This window comes from Mytilus galloprovincialis, chromosome 5 (assembly GCF_965363235.1).
Source record: "Mytilus galloprovincialis chromosome 5, xbMytGall1.hap1.1, whole genome shotgun sequence".
In the NCBI taxonomy this organism is placed as follows: Eukaryota; Metazoa; Mollusca; class Bivalvia; order Mytilida; family Mytilidae; genus Mytilus; species Mytilus galloprovincialis.
The window spans coordinates 31,241,110-31,258,583 of record NC_134842.1 but is presented as its reverse complement, the minus strand read 5'-3'; the positions used below and the strand labels follow the sequence as shown (position 1 = coordinate 31,258,583).

Below are 17,474 nucleotides of genomic sequence, written 5' to 3'. Positions count from 1 at the left end.
TTATTATCAGCTCAAACCATGGTTGTTCATCATCACCATTTGGTCTTTTGCTGTCTACTCTCACTTGTGTACGGTTCTCAAGAAAAGTGTCTTACAAAGAAACTTGTGACCTTTAACACCGGACTACAACCGAGTACTGTAAAGTATTATGATGAAAGACGACAACTATTGGTTCCCGCCCTAAAAGACTTACGTAGTGATGTCATTTGCTTACAAGAGGTAAGATAGTATTTGTGTTTTACAAAATACAAAATACAAAATACAAAATACAAAATACAAAATACAAAATACTAATGTGCTTTTCCTGTTTGAATTATTTAACAAGTAAAAGTGAGTGCTATAATTGAATTTTCTTATAAAAATTTGAGCATAAAAAATATAGTGAAGATGTTATATGACAATGGTAAAAATTCATGCTTATCAATATTGTTGAAAAGAGTAGAAATATAAAAAAAAAATGTTAAAGAACTATAGAGCCCTGCGAGCCACAAAGTAGTTGTTACCACGATATAATATTACGACGCATGCGCATGTGTTACATTTATGTATTATAGCAGGCAGCGATTTAAAGTAAACAAGAGGCAGAAGATACAATTGGGACACTAAAACAACCCATTGGTAAAACATAAACTGACAACTCAATGGTCAAATACGAATACGAATAAAAGACATACAAGGCAACATATTGCATAACAGGGAAGACGTACCCCATCACAATTTGATGTGTGTGTATGGGGGTGGGGGTTGGTGGTTAAAATATGAAATGAATAAATGAATATAACACTGTATAAATGTCATGCGTCCACGGCGAATTTTCGTATTTAACTTCATTAGGCTTCAATCCTCATCTTTTTTACATTACATACAGTGTATATTGCCTTCTATTTATCCGATTATTCGATTGAAATATATTTAATTTACATATTCTTAGTTTTATTATTGTTAGTTATTTAACAGAGAAATGTAACAATAGTTGACTTGTATTTTTTTTATTCATTGAAATTAGTTTTATGATTGTAGGTTTTTTATGGGAGGGATGTTAAAGAAACAGTGCATAGATTAATGTTTACCTATCCGTATTCATACAGTTCTCTCCATGACAGTCATGGTAGACTAAACTATAGTATGATGCAGAAAGCTCCTTGCCAAGGAACTAAGAGCATGACGTTTTTAACATGTTTTAGTCAGAAATGCCATCCAACTGGTCAAACATTGCTTGGACTTCTAGATTGTGCTCTCAAACAGTGCAGAATGCTTGAGTTGTCTGACTTTTGTATAAGTTGCATCTTAGTAAGTGGTCCAGAGCACATTTCTAAACATTGCTTAGGACCACAAGCACTCCAGATGAACATTCCAGGATTATTAGTGTTAAGTAAACGGAAGTTGTGGACTCCTAAACGTACACCATTCATCCATGGAGTTAGGCCATTCTTCAGAAGGGAGTTTATTTCAGCGAGGGTAGGTGTTCTATTAATGTCATTAATAGTTTCTGTTATTCCTAATTATTTACAATAATTCAATCAAACATTAAAAAGAGTACATGTTGTATAATGCAAAGAAGTACATGTACGATATGTTTCAATGTATATTGTTTTTTATTTATTTGTAATTATTCTAACCTCACGATACTCGTTCCATTTGCAGTGGATTTTGTTTGTTTGTCTCGTCCTCGAGACTTCCGTATTTTTTAAAAATATTTTTCTCTCTTAAAGAATTATTTTTCTTCATTGATATATCAAATACTAGTAGTGCTTTATCGTACAGCTGGTATAAATACCCCTCGTCAAAATGAGGACTACCACGTGCTTGTTACATCTGATATACGTCAAACTAAATGGTACAAGTCTTTGAAAACTATGTCATGTTGATCTTTGTTGATTAATTGTATCCATTGAAAACATTTCATTTATATTTCATAAAATTGAGAATGGAGATGGGGAATGTGTCAAAGAGACAACAACCCGACCATAGAGCAGACAACAGCAGAAGGTCACCTACAGGTCTTCAATGCAACGAGAAATTCCAGCACCCGGAGGCGTTCTTCAGCTAGCCCCTAAACAAATATATGTACTAGTTCAGTGATAATGAACGCCATACTAAACTCCAAATTGTACACAAGAAACTAAAATTAAAAAAAATATACAAGACTAACAGAGGCCAGAGGCTCCTGACTATAATATGTTTTTGTATAAATCAATTTGAAATATTTGCTACTTTAGTAACGTTACACAAATAACAATAATTGCAAAATTCCGGGTTTTTTTTTTAGGTACAAGAGTTAGGAGAAATAATGTGTACTCATCTGACACCTGCAAATGATTCAATTGCACAAGGTAAAATTTCATTCAATTTATATTCAGGAAACCTATAGTATAAGTCGAACAAAGAAGCAGACACCTGTAGGGCTATATTGATATAAAGTGGATTATATGACTTAGTACTTAACACAAAACATTACGACAATTGATGGTTGGCTGCACTATTTAAAACTATTTCAAACGGGATAGGACATCCTTTATTTGTACGTACATGTAGATGTTGTTTACAAATCCAGGTAAACTTATCGATCCTTTAAGTATACATGTACTTATTCTAGTGACGTTTTTGTTATGGGATGTATAAATACCCGTCCACGTCCAGTCTGTTTTTTTTTCCTGCTTTGTATCGATCTGATTTTTCTCAATTCTCTATTCTTTTTTTTTTTTTAATTGTGATGTCTATTTATTTTACAGACTGCAAATGTCAAATTTTTATATAAATTTCAAGTTAGACCTACTGAACAGTGCATGCTCTATATTATTCTAATTGTAATGTTAAGTAAAGGATTACACTTCGTTGGTTAACTTTGTATTCAATCCTATTTGTATCTTTAAGCAAACATAGTCGTTATAAACCAATGATCCGATGAGTTAAGCCCTTTTGAACTTACTTTTATAGTTTGTTCTTATGCCTGTTACACCACTGCCCCCGGTTTGACGCCAAAAAAACTAGTTTAACATAGCTACAAAATGTGCCTGTCCAAAGTCAGGAGCCTGTCATTCAGTAGGTGTCGTTTCTTGCTGTATATCATATTTTGTTTTAATTCTTTGTTTTGTTCATAAATCAGGCCGCTATTTTTTCTCCTTTGATTTATTTTTTACATTTGTCAGTTCATGGCCTTCGATAGCTTGTTACGCGGTTTGGGGTTTGTTCGTTTTTATGAATTCCGTATGGTGACCTATAGTTGTAAACTTATATGTCATCCGGTACCTGATAGAGAACTGTACCAAATTTATATCTTTTAAATTTTTATATACATGTATAATTAATCCCTCTTGCCCGTTGGAGATCAGAGCATTGTAATATTTGCGACAGAGGTAGTTTTCTCAAACATGGAAATAACCGTGTTCATTTAGTACGGCCCAGTACTACAGTGACATACATCTATATATTGGAGCTTATACATGGACCTTGAATTTCAGCTATGTTGGTTTATATTTCTTAAATCCTTAAGGAGGTGCATGTACAATGTACCTAACACCACAGGGAGACAAAAGATACCAGAGGGACATTCACACTCATAGATCGAAAATAAAATGACAACGACATGGCTAAAAAAGAAAAAGACAAACACAAAAATAGAACATAGACAACTAAAGACTAAGCAACACGAACCCAACCAAATACTGGGAAGAGGTCTCCGGTGCGCCGGAAGGGTGAGCAGATTCTGCTCCACATGTTAATTATTGTCTGTAGTCTTTGTTATTTACTTTTTTCTTACTTTTTCCTACCTACGTTTCAAATTTTGAATCCAATAAATCTATATTCTCTATTTTTTACCCACTTTTTTCTATACTTCGATTGGTGTATCAATATTTATTATGTTAGGCCATTTTAAATCCTTGTCCGTATGTGGCCATAGTTTGTGTCCTTTTTGGTTTTATTAATGGTGCAGTGTTCCTATGAGGTTTTGGATTTTCAAATATTTGGATTTAGAGGATCACAGAAGCAACATTAATTGTAGAAAACGCAATTGGTGCAGAAAAAGTTGGTACCGTTAGAGTGCATGTATCAAACTCTACAATAAAATCTGCCTATTATTGCATTGTTGACTTAGATAATGCATATATGCTATCAAATTGTTATATGAGCTCTTAAGATTTTCTCATTTCATAGTTTTTAATAACTATAAAACTAAAATATTACTGCAACTATTCACTCTACACTTAACATTCATACGCATTATCACTTTCATTTTGCGACTATTTTACAGTGTTCCAATCTTCCTTCTTTGCCGACGGAGAGACAGAGAACCTGTTTGAAACGATATCATTATTACGTCACATAAGGAATGAAAAAGACATCTTATTGATGGGTGATATGAATTCTGGACCATCTATCTCATCTAGACATATACACTATGTGACATCAGGTATATAGATACATGTATATTCATCGTTTTTATAAGCAAGTTTGAATCATCACCAAGAACACGATATTACTTTCGTGTGTTTGTTTTTGAAAACTCCCATCCTTTTTATTTATATCATTTCTAAAGTTTCATTTATTGATATGTTAACTCAGTTTAGTTTCCTGAATAAATTCCTTGTTTCATTTTAGAGCCTTTTTATATAGAAAAAAGTAAAAACACAAAAATACTGAACTCCGAGGAAAATTCAAAAAGGAAAGTCCAAAATCAAAAGGCAAAATAAAAAGTCCAAACACATCAAACGAATGGATAACAACTGTCATATATATATATAGCTTGCTGTTCGGGGTGAGCCAAAGCTCCGTGTTGAAGGTCGTACTTTGACCTATAATTGTTTACTTTTTACACTTTGTGACTCAGATGGAGAGTTGTCTCATTAGCACTGACTCATACATTTTACCACATCTTCTTATTTCTATGTATCCACTGTAAAACTAATCTTTAATACTAACAATTCCTACAAACTAGTATCTCAATTGTTTGTAAAACAATTGAAAGGTCTTTCCTGTAAAAATGATGTTTTCGTAATGTACTTTGTACGACCTTTCGTTTGATATACGACAAGCATACCTTCTGAAACTTTTCACTTCTTATCACTTAATGACCTCATCCGCCTACATTTTTGAGATCGGAATTATGATATATGGAACAGAGTAGATGAGCTTTCATTTGATATGCGACAACGCCATGTTCTACAAAGTTTTAGTTTTGCACTTCATAACCCTATCTTACTAATTTTTGGAGGTCAGGAATTTGATATTTCAAATGTACACATCATGACCATTCATTTGATATACAACAACCCTATCTTAAAAGAAAATTTAAGTTTTGCACTCAATGACCCCATCCAACCCATTTTTGGGAGACGTCAATTTGAAATTTGAAATGTACGATTTATGTTCTTTCATTTGATATGCGACAACCTTACTATCTGAGAAATTTGAATGTTTGCACTAAATGACCCCACCCGTCCCCCTGGGATGAAAAGGGGGTTTTAAATTTTCATTTTTAAGTAGAGTTTATTAAGACCTTCAATTTGATATATCAGATGACCCCATTTGACAAAGTGCAAATAATGATGCAATATCAACTATATAAATAGAAGTTATGAAACTTACAAAGTCAATGCAAAACTTGAAAATTTCAAATTGATTTTTTGGTGTTTTTTTCCATGGAATGTTTTTGGTATTTGGTCAAACATATAACTATGTCAACCTCTTCAATTTCTAAAACATTTTAAGTGGTAAGCTCTTGATGATTCAGAAATACATGCCTCCGCTCGAAAAACTTCAAACTGCATTATCTCTAAAACGACAATAGATATTTCAAATCTGTTAAATGATAAATGATCTACAATTGAAGGACAACATTATAGAAAAAGAATTGGGACAATTTCAAAGTTCACCAAGGTCACAAATAATCATCAAATATATGATGCAATACAAAACTTGAGAACCGGAAGTCGTAGAGACATGGGACTATCACCATTCAACTCAGGACCACTTGACCTTTCAAATATTACAAGGTCAAGGTCATAGTAAAATGTGAAGGTCAAGGTGAAATTTCATCATGACCTGACATTGACCTCAAATTGAAGGTCTTGAACTACTGATCATCTTTGCAGTTTATAGTAGGTTGATATCTGTTACCTTTAAAAAGATATACACACAATACTATACTTTAAAGAATCATCCCGTCGTAACTTTTGAACAGACAGTCGGACTCTTTTGAGGTCAGTGTATAAAATGTAGAGCTCGTTGAGAGGAACATTTTATACGCTGTAAGTATGCAGCAAACTCTTATCGTTTTCTTAATATGAAAGCTTGAAATTGCAGCGTAATTTTTTTTTGCACTCGGTGACCTTTGACCTTGGGTGCAAATTAAAGGTCACATGAACTTAAGATTATTGGTGTAGGTCCCAAGTCTTTACGACTTCTGGTTCTCGAGATACAATTTTTCAAAAATTGTTTATATTTTTTCAAGGGAAATAACTCCTTATAAGGATTAACAACAAAATGATTGTATATGTTAATTAACATTGCCATCTGGTCTTGTACATGTTGCCGTTTTCAAATGGATTCTATCTTGAATACTTTTTGAGAAAAATGTAAAAGAAAGAAATTGCTTCAAAGGGACATAACTCTCATAGGGAATGATGAAATCCTTAGCAGCCTCATATGGTAACACATCATGATGAGATCTAACTATTGTCCAAATAAGGTCATGATATCTTCAAAAACAACGAGGGGGGGGCCATGTCGAAAAAAACCAATAAAAGGGAGATAACTTCTAAAGGGGACGATGAAATCCTACACAGCCTCATCTGGTAATACTTCATGATGAGGTCTACCGATGGTCCATATTTGGTCTTGATAACTCCAATACAAACGAGGGGAGGCCATGTCAAACAAATGCTGGATGAAAAAAAAAAAAAAAACTAGTATCTCAATTGTAAAACAATTGAAAGGTCTTTCCTGTAAAAGTGATGTTTTCGTAATGTACTTTGTACGACCTTTCGTTTGATATACTACAAGCATACCTTCTGAAACTTTTCACTTTTATCACTTAATGACCTCATCCGCCTACATTTTTGAGATCGTAATTATTATATATGTAACATAGAGTAGATGAGCTTTCATTTGATATGCGACAACGCCATGTTCTAGAAGTTTGATTTTTGCACTTAATAACCCTAGATTACTAATTTTTGGAGGTCAGGAATTTGATATTTGAAATGTACACATCATGACCTTTCATTTGATATACAACAACCCTATCTTAAAAGAAAATTTATGTTTTGCACTCAATGACCCCATCCAACCCATTTTTGGGAGACGTCAATTTGTAATTTGAAATGTACGCTTTATGTTCTTTCATTTGATATGCGACAACCTTACCATCTGAGAAATTTGAATGTTTGCACTAAATGACCCCACCCGTCCCCCTGGGATGAAAAGGGGGTTTAAAATTTTCATTTTTAAGTAGAGTCTATTAAGACCTTCAATTTGATATATCAGATGACCCCATTTGACAAAGTGCAAATAATGATGCAATATCAACTATATAAATAGAAGTTATGAAACTTACAAAGTCAATGCAAAACTTGAAAATTTCAAATTGAATTTTTTGGTGTTTTTTTCCATGGAATGTTTTTGGTATTTGGTCAAACATATAACTATGTCAACCTCTTCAATTTCTAAAACATTTTAAGTGGTAAGCTCTTGATGATTCAGAAATACATGCCTCCGTTCGCAAAACTTCAAACTGAATTATCTCTAAAACGACAATAGATATCTCAAATCTGTTAAATGATAAATGATCTACAGTTCAAGGAAAACATTATAGAAAAAGAATTGGGACAATTTCAAAGTTCACCAAGGTCACAATTAATCCTCAAATATATGATGCAATACAAAACTTGAGAACCGGAAGTCGTAGAAACATGGGACTATCACCATTCAACTCAGGACCACTTGACCTTTCAAATATCACAAGGTCAAGGTCATAGTATAATGTGAAGGTCAAGGTGAAATTTCATCATGACCTGACATTGACCTCAAATTGAAGGTCTTGAACTACTGATCATCTTTGCAGTTTATAGTAGGTTGATATCTGTTACCTTTAAAAAGATATACACACAATACTATACTTTTAAGAATCATCCCGTCGTAACTTTTGAACAGACAGTCGGACTCTTTTGAGCTCAGTGTATGAAATGTAGAGCTCGTCGAGAGGAACACTTTATACGCTGTAAGTTTGCAGCAAACTCTTATCGTTTTCTTAATATGAAAGCTAGAAATTGCAGCGTAATTTTTTTTTGCACTCGGTGACCTTTGACCTTGGGTGCAAATTGAAGGTCACATGAACTTAAGATTATTGGTGTAGGTCCCAAGTCTTTACGACTTCCGGTTCTCGAGATACAATTTTTCAAAAATTGTGTATATTCTTTCAAGGGAAATAACTCCTTATAACGGTTAACAACAAAATGATTGTATATGTTTATTAACATTGCCATCTGGTCTTGTACATGTTGCCGTTTTCAAATCGATTCTATCTTAAATACTTTTTGAGAAAAATGCAAAAGACAGAAATTGCTTCAAGGGGACATAACTCTCATAAGGAATGATGAAATCCTTAGCAGCCTCATATGGTAACACATCATGATGAGATCTAGCTTTTGTTCAAATAAGGTCATGATATCTTTAAAAACAACGAGGGGGGGCTATGTTGAAAAAAATCAATAAAAGGGAGATAACTTCTAAAGGGGATGATGAAATACTACACAGCCTCATCTGGTAATACCTCATGATGAGATCTATCGATGGTCCATATTTGGTCTTGATGACATCAATAGAAACGGGGGGAGGGCATTTAGAAAAAATGTTGGAAAAAAAACCATTAGAACTAGTATCTCAATTGTTTGTTAAACAATTGAAAGGTCTTTCCTGTAAAAGTGATGTTTTCGTATTGTTTTTTGTACGACCTTTTGTTTGATATACGACAAGCACACCTTCTGAAACTTTTCGCTTTTTACACTGAATGACCTGATCCGTCTACATTTTTGAGATCGGAATTATGATATATGGAACAGAGTAGATGAGCTTTCGTTTGATATGCGACAACACCATGTTCTTGAAAGTTTGATTTTTGCACTTAATAACCCTATCCAACAAATTTTTGGAGGTCGGGAATTTGATATTTCAAATGTACACATCATGACCTTTCATTTGATATACAACAACCCTACCTTAAAAGAACATTTATTTTTTGCACTCAATGACCCCATCCATCCCATTTTTGGGAGACGTCAATTTGAAATTTGAAATGTACGCTTTATGTTCTTTCATTTGATATGCGACAACCTTACCATCTGAGAAATTTGAATGTTTGCACTAAATGACCCCACCCGTCCCCCTGGGATGAAAAGGGGGTTTAAAATTTTCATTTTTAAGTAGAGTTTATTAAGACCTTCAATTTGATATATCAGATGACCCCATTTGACAAAGTGCAAATAATGATGCAATATCAATTATATAAATAGAAGTTATGAAACTTACAAAGTCAATGCAAAACTTGAAAATTTCAAATTGATTTTTTGGTGTTTTTTTCCATGGAATGTTTTTGGTATTAGGTCAAACATATAACTATGTCAACCTCCTCAATTTCTAAAACATTTTAAGTGGTAAGCTCTTGATGATTCAGAAATACATGCCTCCGCTCGAAAAACTTCAAACTGCATTATCTCTAAAACGACAATAGATATCTCAAATCTGTTCAATGATAAATGATCTACAGTTGAAGGACAACATTATAGAAAAAGAATTGGGACAATTTCAAAGTTCACCAAGGTCACAATTAATCATCAAATATATGATGCAATACAAAACTTGAGAACCGGAAGTCGTAGAGACATGGGACTATCACCATTCAACTCAGGACCACTTGACCTTTCAAATATTACAAGGTCAAGGTCATAGTAAAATGTGAAGGTCAAGGTGAATTTTCATCATGACCTGACATTGACCTCAAATTGAAGGTCTTGAACTACTGATCATCTTTGCAGTTTATAGTAGGTTGATATCTGTTACCTTTAAAAAGATATACACACAATACTATACTTTTAAGAATCATCCCGTCGTAACTTTTGAACAGACAGTCGGACTCTTTTGAGGTCAGTGTATAAAATGTAGAGCTCGTCGAGAGGAACATTTTATACGCTGTAAGTATGCAGCAAACTCTTATCGTTTTCTTAATATGAAAGCTTGAAATTGCAGCGTAATTTTTTTTTGCACTCGGTGACCTTTGACCTTGAGTGCAAATTAAAGGTCACATGAACTTAAGATTATTGGTGTAGGTCCCAAGTCTTTACGACTTCCGGTTCTTGAGATACAATTTTTCAAAAATCGATTATATTTTTTCAAGGGAAATAACTCCTTATAAGGGTTAACAACAAAATGATTGTATATCTTAATTAACATTGCCATTTGGTCTTGTACATGTTGCCGTTTTCAAATCGATTCTATCTTGAATACTTTTTGAGAAAAATGTAAAAGAAAGAAATTGCTTCAAGGGGACATAACTCTCATAGGGAATGATGAAATCCTTAGCAGCCTCATATGGTAACACATCATGATGAGATCTAACTTTTGTCCAAATAAGGTCATGATATCTTTAAAAACAACGAGGGGGGGCCATGTCGAAAAAAAACAATAAAAGGGAGATAACTTCTAAAGGGGATGATGAAATCCTACACAGCCTCATCTGCTAATACTTCATGATGAGTTCTACCGATGGTCCATATTTGGTCTTGATAACTCCAATAGAAACGAGGGGAGGCCATGTCAAAGAAATGCTGGATGAAAAAAAAAAAAAAAAAAAAAAAAAAAAAAAAAAAAAAAAACAGGAGAAAAACAATAAGGTCTTTCCTCGCGGAGAGGAAAGACCTTAAAAACATTAAAAAAACAATAAGGTCTTTCCTCGCGGAGAGGAAAGACCTTAAAAACAGGAGAAAAACAACTAGTATCTCAATTGTTTGTAAAACAATTGAAAGGTCTTTCCTGTAAAAGTGATGTTTTCGTATTGTACTTTGTACGACCTTTCGTTTGATATACGACAAGCACACCTTCTGAAACTTTTCGCTTTTTACACTAAATGACCTCATCCGTCTACATTTTTGAGATCGGAATTATGATATATGGAACAGAGTAGATGAGCTTTCGTTTGATATGCGACAACACCATGTTCTTGAAAGTTTGATTTTTGCACTTAATAACCCTATCCAACAAATTTTTGGAGGTCGGGAATTTGATATTTCAAATGTACACATCATGACCTTTCATTTGATATACAACAACCCTACCATAAAAGAACATTTATTTTTTGCACTCAATGACCCCATCCAACCCATTTTTGGGAGACGTCAATTTGAAATGTGAAATGTACGCTTTATGTTCTTTCATTTGATATGCGACAACCTTACCATCTGAGAAATTTGAATGTTTGCACTAAATGACCCCACCCGTCCCCCTGCGATGAAAAGGGGGTTTAAAATTTTCATTTTTAAGTAGAGTTTATTAAGACCTTCAATTTGATATATCAGATGACCCCATTTGACAAAGTGCAAATAATGATGCAATATCAATTATATAAATAGAAGTTATGAAACTTACAAAGTCAATGCAAAACTTGAAAATTTCAAATTGATTTTTTGGTGTTTTTTTTCCATGGAATGTTTTTGGTATTTGGTCAAACATGTCACTATGTCAACCTCTTCAATTTCTAAAACATTTTAAGTGGTAAGCTCTTGATGATTCAGAAATACATGCCTCCGCTCGAAAAACTTCAAACTGCATTATCTCTAAAACGACAATAGATATCTCAAATCTGTTAAATGATAAATGATCTACAGTTGAAGGACAACATTATAGAAAAAGAATTGGGACAATTTCAAAGTTCACCAAGGTCATAATTAATCATCAAATATATGATGCAATACAAAACTTGAGAACCTGAAGTCGTAGAGACATGGGACTATCACCATTCAACTCAGGACCACTTGACCTTTCAAATATCACAAGGTCAAGGTCATAGTAAAATGTGAAGGTCAAGGTGAAATTTCATCATGACCTGACATTGACCTCAAATTGAAGGTCTTGAACTACTGATCATCTTTGCAGTTTATAGTAGGTTGATATCTGTTACCTTTAAAAAGATATACACACAATACTATACTTTTAAGAATCATCCCGTCGTAACTTTTGAACAGACAGTCGGACTCTTTTGAGGTCAGTGTATAAAATGTAGAGCTCGTCGAGAGGAACATTTTATACGCTGTAAGTATGCAGCAAACTCTTATCGTTTTCTTAATATGAAAGCTTGAAATTGCAGCTTAATTTTTTTTTGCACTCGGTGACCTTTGACCTTGGGTGCAAATTAAAGGTCACATGAACTTAAGATAATTGGTGTAGGTCCCAAGTCTTTACGACTTCCGATTCTCGAGATACAATTTTTCAAAAATTGTTTATATTTTTTCAAGAGAAATAACTCCTTATAAGGGTTAACAACAAAATGATTGTATATGTTAATTAACATTGCCATCTGGTCCTGTACATGTTGCCGTTTTCAAATCAATTCTATCTTGAATACTTTTTGAGAAAACTGTAAAAGAAAGAAATTGCTTCAAGGGGACATAACTCTCATAGGGAATGATGAAATCCTTAGCAGCCTCATATGGTAACACATCATGATGAGATTTAACTATTGTCCAAATAAGGTCATGATATCTTTAAAAACAACGAGGGGGGGCCATGTCGAAAAAAACCAATAAAAGGGAGATAACTTCTAAAGGGGATGATGAAATCCTACACAGCCTCATCTGGTAATACTTCATGATGAGGTCTACCGATGGTCCATATTTGGTCTTGATAACTCCAATAGAAACAAGGGGAGGCCATGTTAAACAAATGCTGGATGAAAAAAAAAAAAAAAAAAAAAAAAAAAAAAACAGGAGAAAAACAATAAGGTCTTTCCTCGCGGAGAGGAAAGACCTTAAAAAGGTAACGACTATGTGATCAGGATCACATATTTTATCATGGCCAAATATGATGTCATACGAATGAAAGATCTCAAGCTGGCAATTATTCCGTTATTTTCACACATTAAAATCCATTATATTGACAACAATTTGTGAACAAAACAAACAGAAACAATACTATTAGGTGAACTTGTCAAACATAGGTATACAGCAGTCAATATTTATGTTATTTTAGTCAGCGTCACAGCTTATACAAAAATATATTTATTGTCAAATCCACACATGACATGTCGTAGCTAATGTGTTAGCCGTCGTACTGATTTGCTGAAATCCACAAATGTTTGAATTATGCAATTATAGAATCTAAAATTAAAAAGATATATGAATAAGTGAGTTATTAGCTGATTTTAATGTGTAAACATAACGGAATAATTGCCAGCTTGAAATATTTCATTCGTATGACATCATATTTGTCCATGATGGTAATTTGCCAAGATCATTTTATGAAACTACGGGTAATTTTCTTTTATTTATTTTTTTGAATTTTTCTAATCTATAATGTATTTTTTTTCGTTTTTCGTTATGCGTGACTAATATCTCTGAGTTTTTTTTTTCAATTTCAAATAGGACCTCATGTATGTCTAACTCGCATGAATCTCAGTTAAATCAACAAATTTCTTTTTTGGTTTGCTCGAATGTTTAAATTCTGAAGTTTAAGGGGAAAACATGAGAAATTTTACGAATAAGTAGAAACACATAATAAATTTGAGATTTCACTCAGAGATTTCACTCCAGGTTAAATTACTCATATTTTAGTAGTTTGTAAAAAATATTAAAAAAAAACAACATTTACTTGTACTTCAACACCGCTTTCATTAACACATTATTATAATTTCAGCATCTTTTGAACAGTTTATGAAAGGCAATCTTCGTTCTCCCTACGCAGAGCTGGTTGGAAAGCCTACGTATTCACCGCACGAAAACACACTGACAGATGGACATGATGATACCAGCATAATAGATCACATTCTCACCCGTGGTTATAAAATATTAGGAGCTAAGGTATTTTAATTATAATAAAGGCTAAATAAATAAAAAAAGAATGCCATAAGTTATTGCAACCAAATAATATATAATAATATTTGATTTTAGACGTCTGAGTAATATATTAGTTAGTGTCTAAAAATAGATGCTTTGCATGGCTTTTTATTTAGTGCGTTGTATTTATATCTGTTGATATGATTTTTGGGGCCCTTTATAGCTTGCTGTTCGGTGTGAGCCTAGGCTCAGTGTTGAAGACCGTACTTTGATCTATAATGGTTAACTTTAACAAATTGTGACTTGGATGAGAGTTGTTTCATTGGCACTCATGCCACATCTTCTTATATCTATGTAATTATCTCATAGAACCAAATGTGAAAATAACTTTAATAAGTTTGCCATATATATCCACTGCTTTTTATCTTTAGTTTACTTTTATGAAGCAAAATTTCATCATTTTTATTTTAAGTGTGGATTAATTTTCCTTGATTTTGGTAATTATTTTTTCAAAATTTTACTTCTCTTTATGTTCTACAATATATATTGTGAAGTTGACATATACATACTATTATCATAATTATAGTGTCAAAAGAAAGAGCACCCATTTTCTTACTATTACAGAGAGTACTTGACCAACTTCCGCCTGAACAGAAGTTCCCATTGTCTGACCACTACGGAGCAGAAATATCTGTGCGCACTAATTGTCGCAGCGATTTGAAGGATTCGGAAGATTTGATTGATTAAAGCACACGCATAACATTTTGCTAAGCGATCTAATAATTTATCTATGCTATATAAAGCGATTAGATTAAAGTTTATTTATATATATTGATAGTAGCTGCATGCATTTCTTGTAGATAAAGTTACTATACACATACGTTAAGGATGTAGTCATTTCCGGTTTAGGCATTTTTGTCAGATTTTTTGACTCCTTGGTTTTTTCCTACGATACAGGGTATACTATTTTGCCCAATATCACCCCTTTTCTTTTCATAAAAGACTTCAATAGCTCATTAAAATTCATTACCAAAATTTAAGCAGATTCTAGATTTATTTTTTTACGATTTGAAACCCAAATAAAGCCTAGTATGCTAAATGTAAGGTAAAAATCCGAGACAGCCTTTTCCCGCCATTTTAAAAATCAATATACAATATCTGATTGATAGTATCAATTTTGAATTCCTGATTTTATTAATTTCACCTGACTACATCCTTAAGTTTATTTCTGAGCGTTTTTGTCTTCCATTGACGCTCTCAAGAAAATACAAGTAGACGACTCTGCACAAGCTGCGTTTAGTTTATCTTTTTTTTCTAGTGATAGGAAAAGCTGAAGTGATGCTGCATATAACTGTTTGAGTGCATTTTGTTTCATATTGATTTTTAAAAATTAATGTAATAGTATTAAATTTGTAATATATTAATGCATTTTACTACTGTACCAGGAAATTTGAATATAAGTGTTTTCAAAAGACCTCACGAATTATATATTCAAATGTATATACTGATACTTTTTTTAAATGAATCCTATTAGTCATTTTCTTTACAAAATGATACTTTTGCCAAGTATTCTACATCAATGCAAATTACTTTAGCACAACAAGAGTTTTACTATCAGAATAGGGGTTGAGGATTGTCAGTTCACAAAAATATTTCTTTTGAATATCACAAAAATATTTCTATTAAACATCACAAAAAATGTATAGATACAGGTAACCTTGTCATATATCAAAATAATTTATAGATGACCCAAAGATATAGTTACAGTTACAATTGCAATAACTATTTCAACCTAGTTTGTTTTTAAATTCAAATAAACGATCATAGTTAATTCACCGGATGATGTAACATTTTTTTTATTTCTACTACAGAGAGTTATGGACCAAACCATATATGGAAAATCGTATCCTTTATCAGATCATTATGGAATTGAAGTCACTGTAGAAACTAACTGTAAAACTGGTTGTCATCACCATTATTGAAATGCATGTACATTTATGTATTGAATTATGTAATTAATGAAAGAATGTTTATACTAATTGACCAATAATAATAATAAGATCGAATGAGACACATTTTTATCTAAATTTGGGTTGTTATTTTTTTTTAAATGTATTAAGATTTGATGTACTACACAGATGCGCAGTCTCGAAAAATATTAACCGAATTATGCCGTCTTTGTTTTACAACGGAACACTGAAGGATTAATTTAACCCTAATACGGCAAGTTTCACTGCACCAACATGTTTGGACTAACATTCCTTATGACAGTCAAAATCATAGAACAATATTCCCTTTTGTTCCGGTACCTATTCTTGTATGAAACCAGCAAGTTGTTGCTTTGATACATAAATGATTTTTATCAACAGGAGTTTAACAAATTGTTAAACAAAGCTTTGAATTTTTTGGCAAAACCTTTCGGAATTTTGGGTCCTCAATGTTTCTCAACTTCGTACATTTTGACTTTTTTGTCTCCTTTGATTGGAGCATCACCGATGAGCCGTCTACTAGAACGTCGTATACAATTTGAATCCTGGTATATATGATGAGTTTATTTGGTTTTATTTTTGTTTATGTAGCAGTTAAGTGTTTTGTTATTCCGTTGTTTTCCCCTATAGTTGATGTGTTACCCTAGGTTTTGGTCGGCGTTTTGCATTTGCGCCGACCTGCATTTCATTTGCGCCGATTTTTTCTTTCATTGGCGCCGATTTTGTTTTTCATTTGCGCCGATTTTTTTTACAGGTAAATTACAGGTGAATAGATATTAGAAGATGTGGTATGAGTGCCAATGAATGAACTCTCACTCCAAGTCATGTTATTTTTCATTTATCATTATAGACCTCCTCAGTTAGCCACTTGTACAAATTTAATGAATTATCAATCATAACTTGTATATAACTGTTGTCCCCTGCTCACCACTGGTAGGTGAAAGAAGACCTACAAGATACATCTCCAGACTTTACCTTGACTGTACCCGCTGTCTTTCGGACATCTACCACATGGTTATGCTCGTTCTGTGTTTTGACAATATTATCCGTGGTGACTCTGGCTGTACACGATTTTATGGTACATTAGTAAGATATGTGTCAGGACACTCATCTTCCGATATGTATGGCCCTCGATGATTAAAGAATTGACTCCTCGACTCTTTTCAGTGTGCAATATGTCTATCATGTTACTATGAAGTTTCAGAACAATATAAATCAAAATTAACATAAATGAACAACATTTATAACCAGATTTTACCAATAGTATAGTACAGTACATAGTAGATGTACAAGTATTAACTTACCTGTAAATCTAATTAGGAGCAAATATAAAATCGGCGCAAATGAAAAAATGAAATAGGCGCAAATAAAAGAATGAATATTTTCAAAATCGGCGCAAATGTCATACGAAATCTTAGAATCTGAGATGTTGATTTTTTGAAGTTGT

General features: G+C 33.0%; 1 protein-coding gene across 2 annotated transcripts; it reads left to right on the top strand.

The window, feature by feature from the left end:
* On the top strand, positions 1–16,126 carry LOC143074442 (uncharacterized). 2 transcript variants are annotated; one of them, XM_076249899.1, is made up of 6 exons: positions 1–219; positions 1,021–1,458; positions 2,270–2,333; positions 4,253–4,411; positions 13,900–14,063; positions 15,911–16,126. In XM_076249899.1, exons 1-6 carry the CDS (start codon positions 19–21, stop codon positions 16,019–16,021), a joined length of 1,137 nt encoding a protein of 378 aa, XP_076106014.1. In that variant the 5' UTR covers positions 1–18; the 3' UTR covers positions 16,022–16,126. The 2 variants fall into 2 exon arrangements, with proteins under 2 accessions (XP_076106014.1, XP_076106013.1); XM_076249898.1 differs by lacking the exon at positions 15,911–16,126 and adding an exon at positions 14,664–15,888.
* The last annotated feature ends 1,348 nt before the right edge of the window (positions 16,127–17,474 follow it).

What these genes read in the sequence shown, in the direction of transcription:
- LOC143074442 (XM_076249898.1), top strand. Translation starts at nt 19, where the DNA reads ATGGTTGTTCATCATCACCATTTGGTCTTTTGCTGTCTACTCTCACTT. An exon ending in AAATGATTCAATTGCACAAG is followed by an intron (nt 2,334 to 4,252) that starts GTAAAATTTCAT and finishes ACTATTTTACAG; the next exon opens with TGTTCCAATCTTCCTTCTTT. An exon ending in ATAAAATATTAGGAGCTAAG is followed by an intron (nt 14,064 to 14,663) that starts GTATTTTAATTA and finishes TTACTATTACAG; the next exon opens with AGAGTACTTGACCAACTTCC.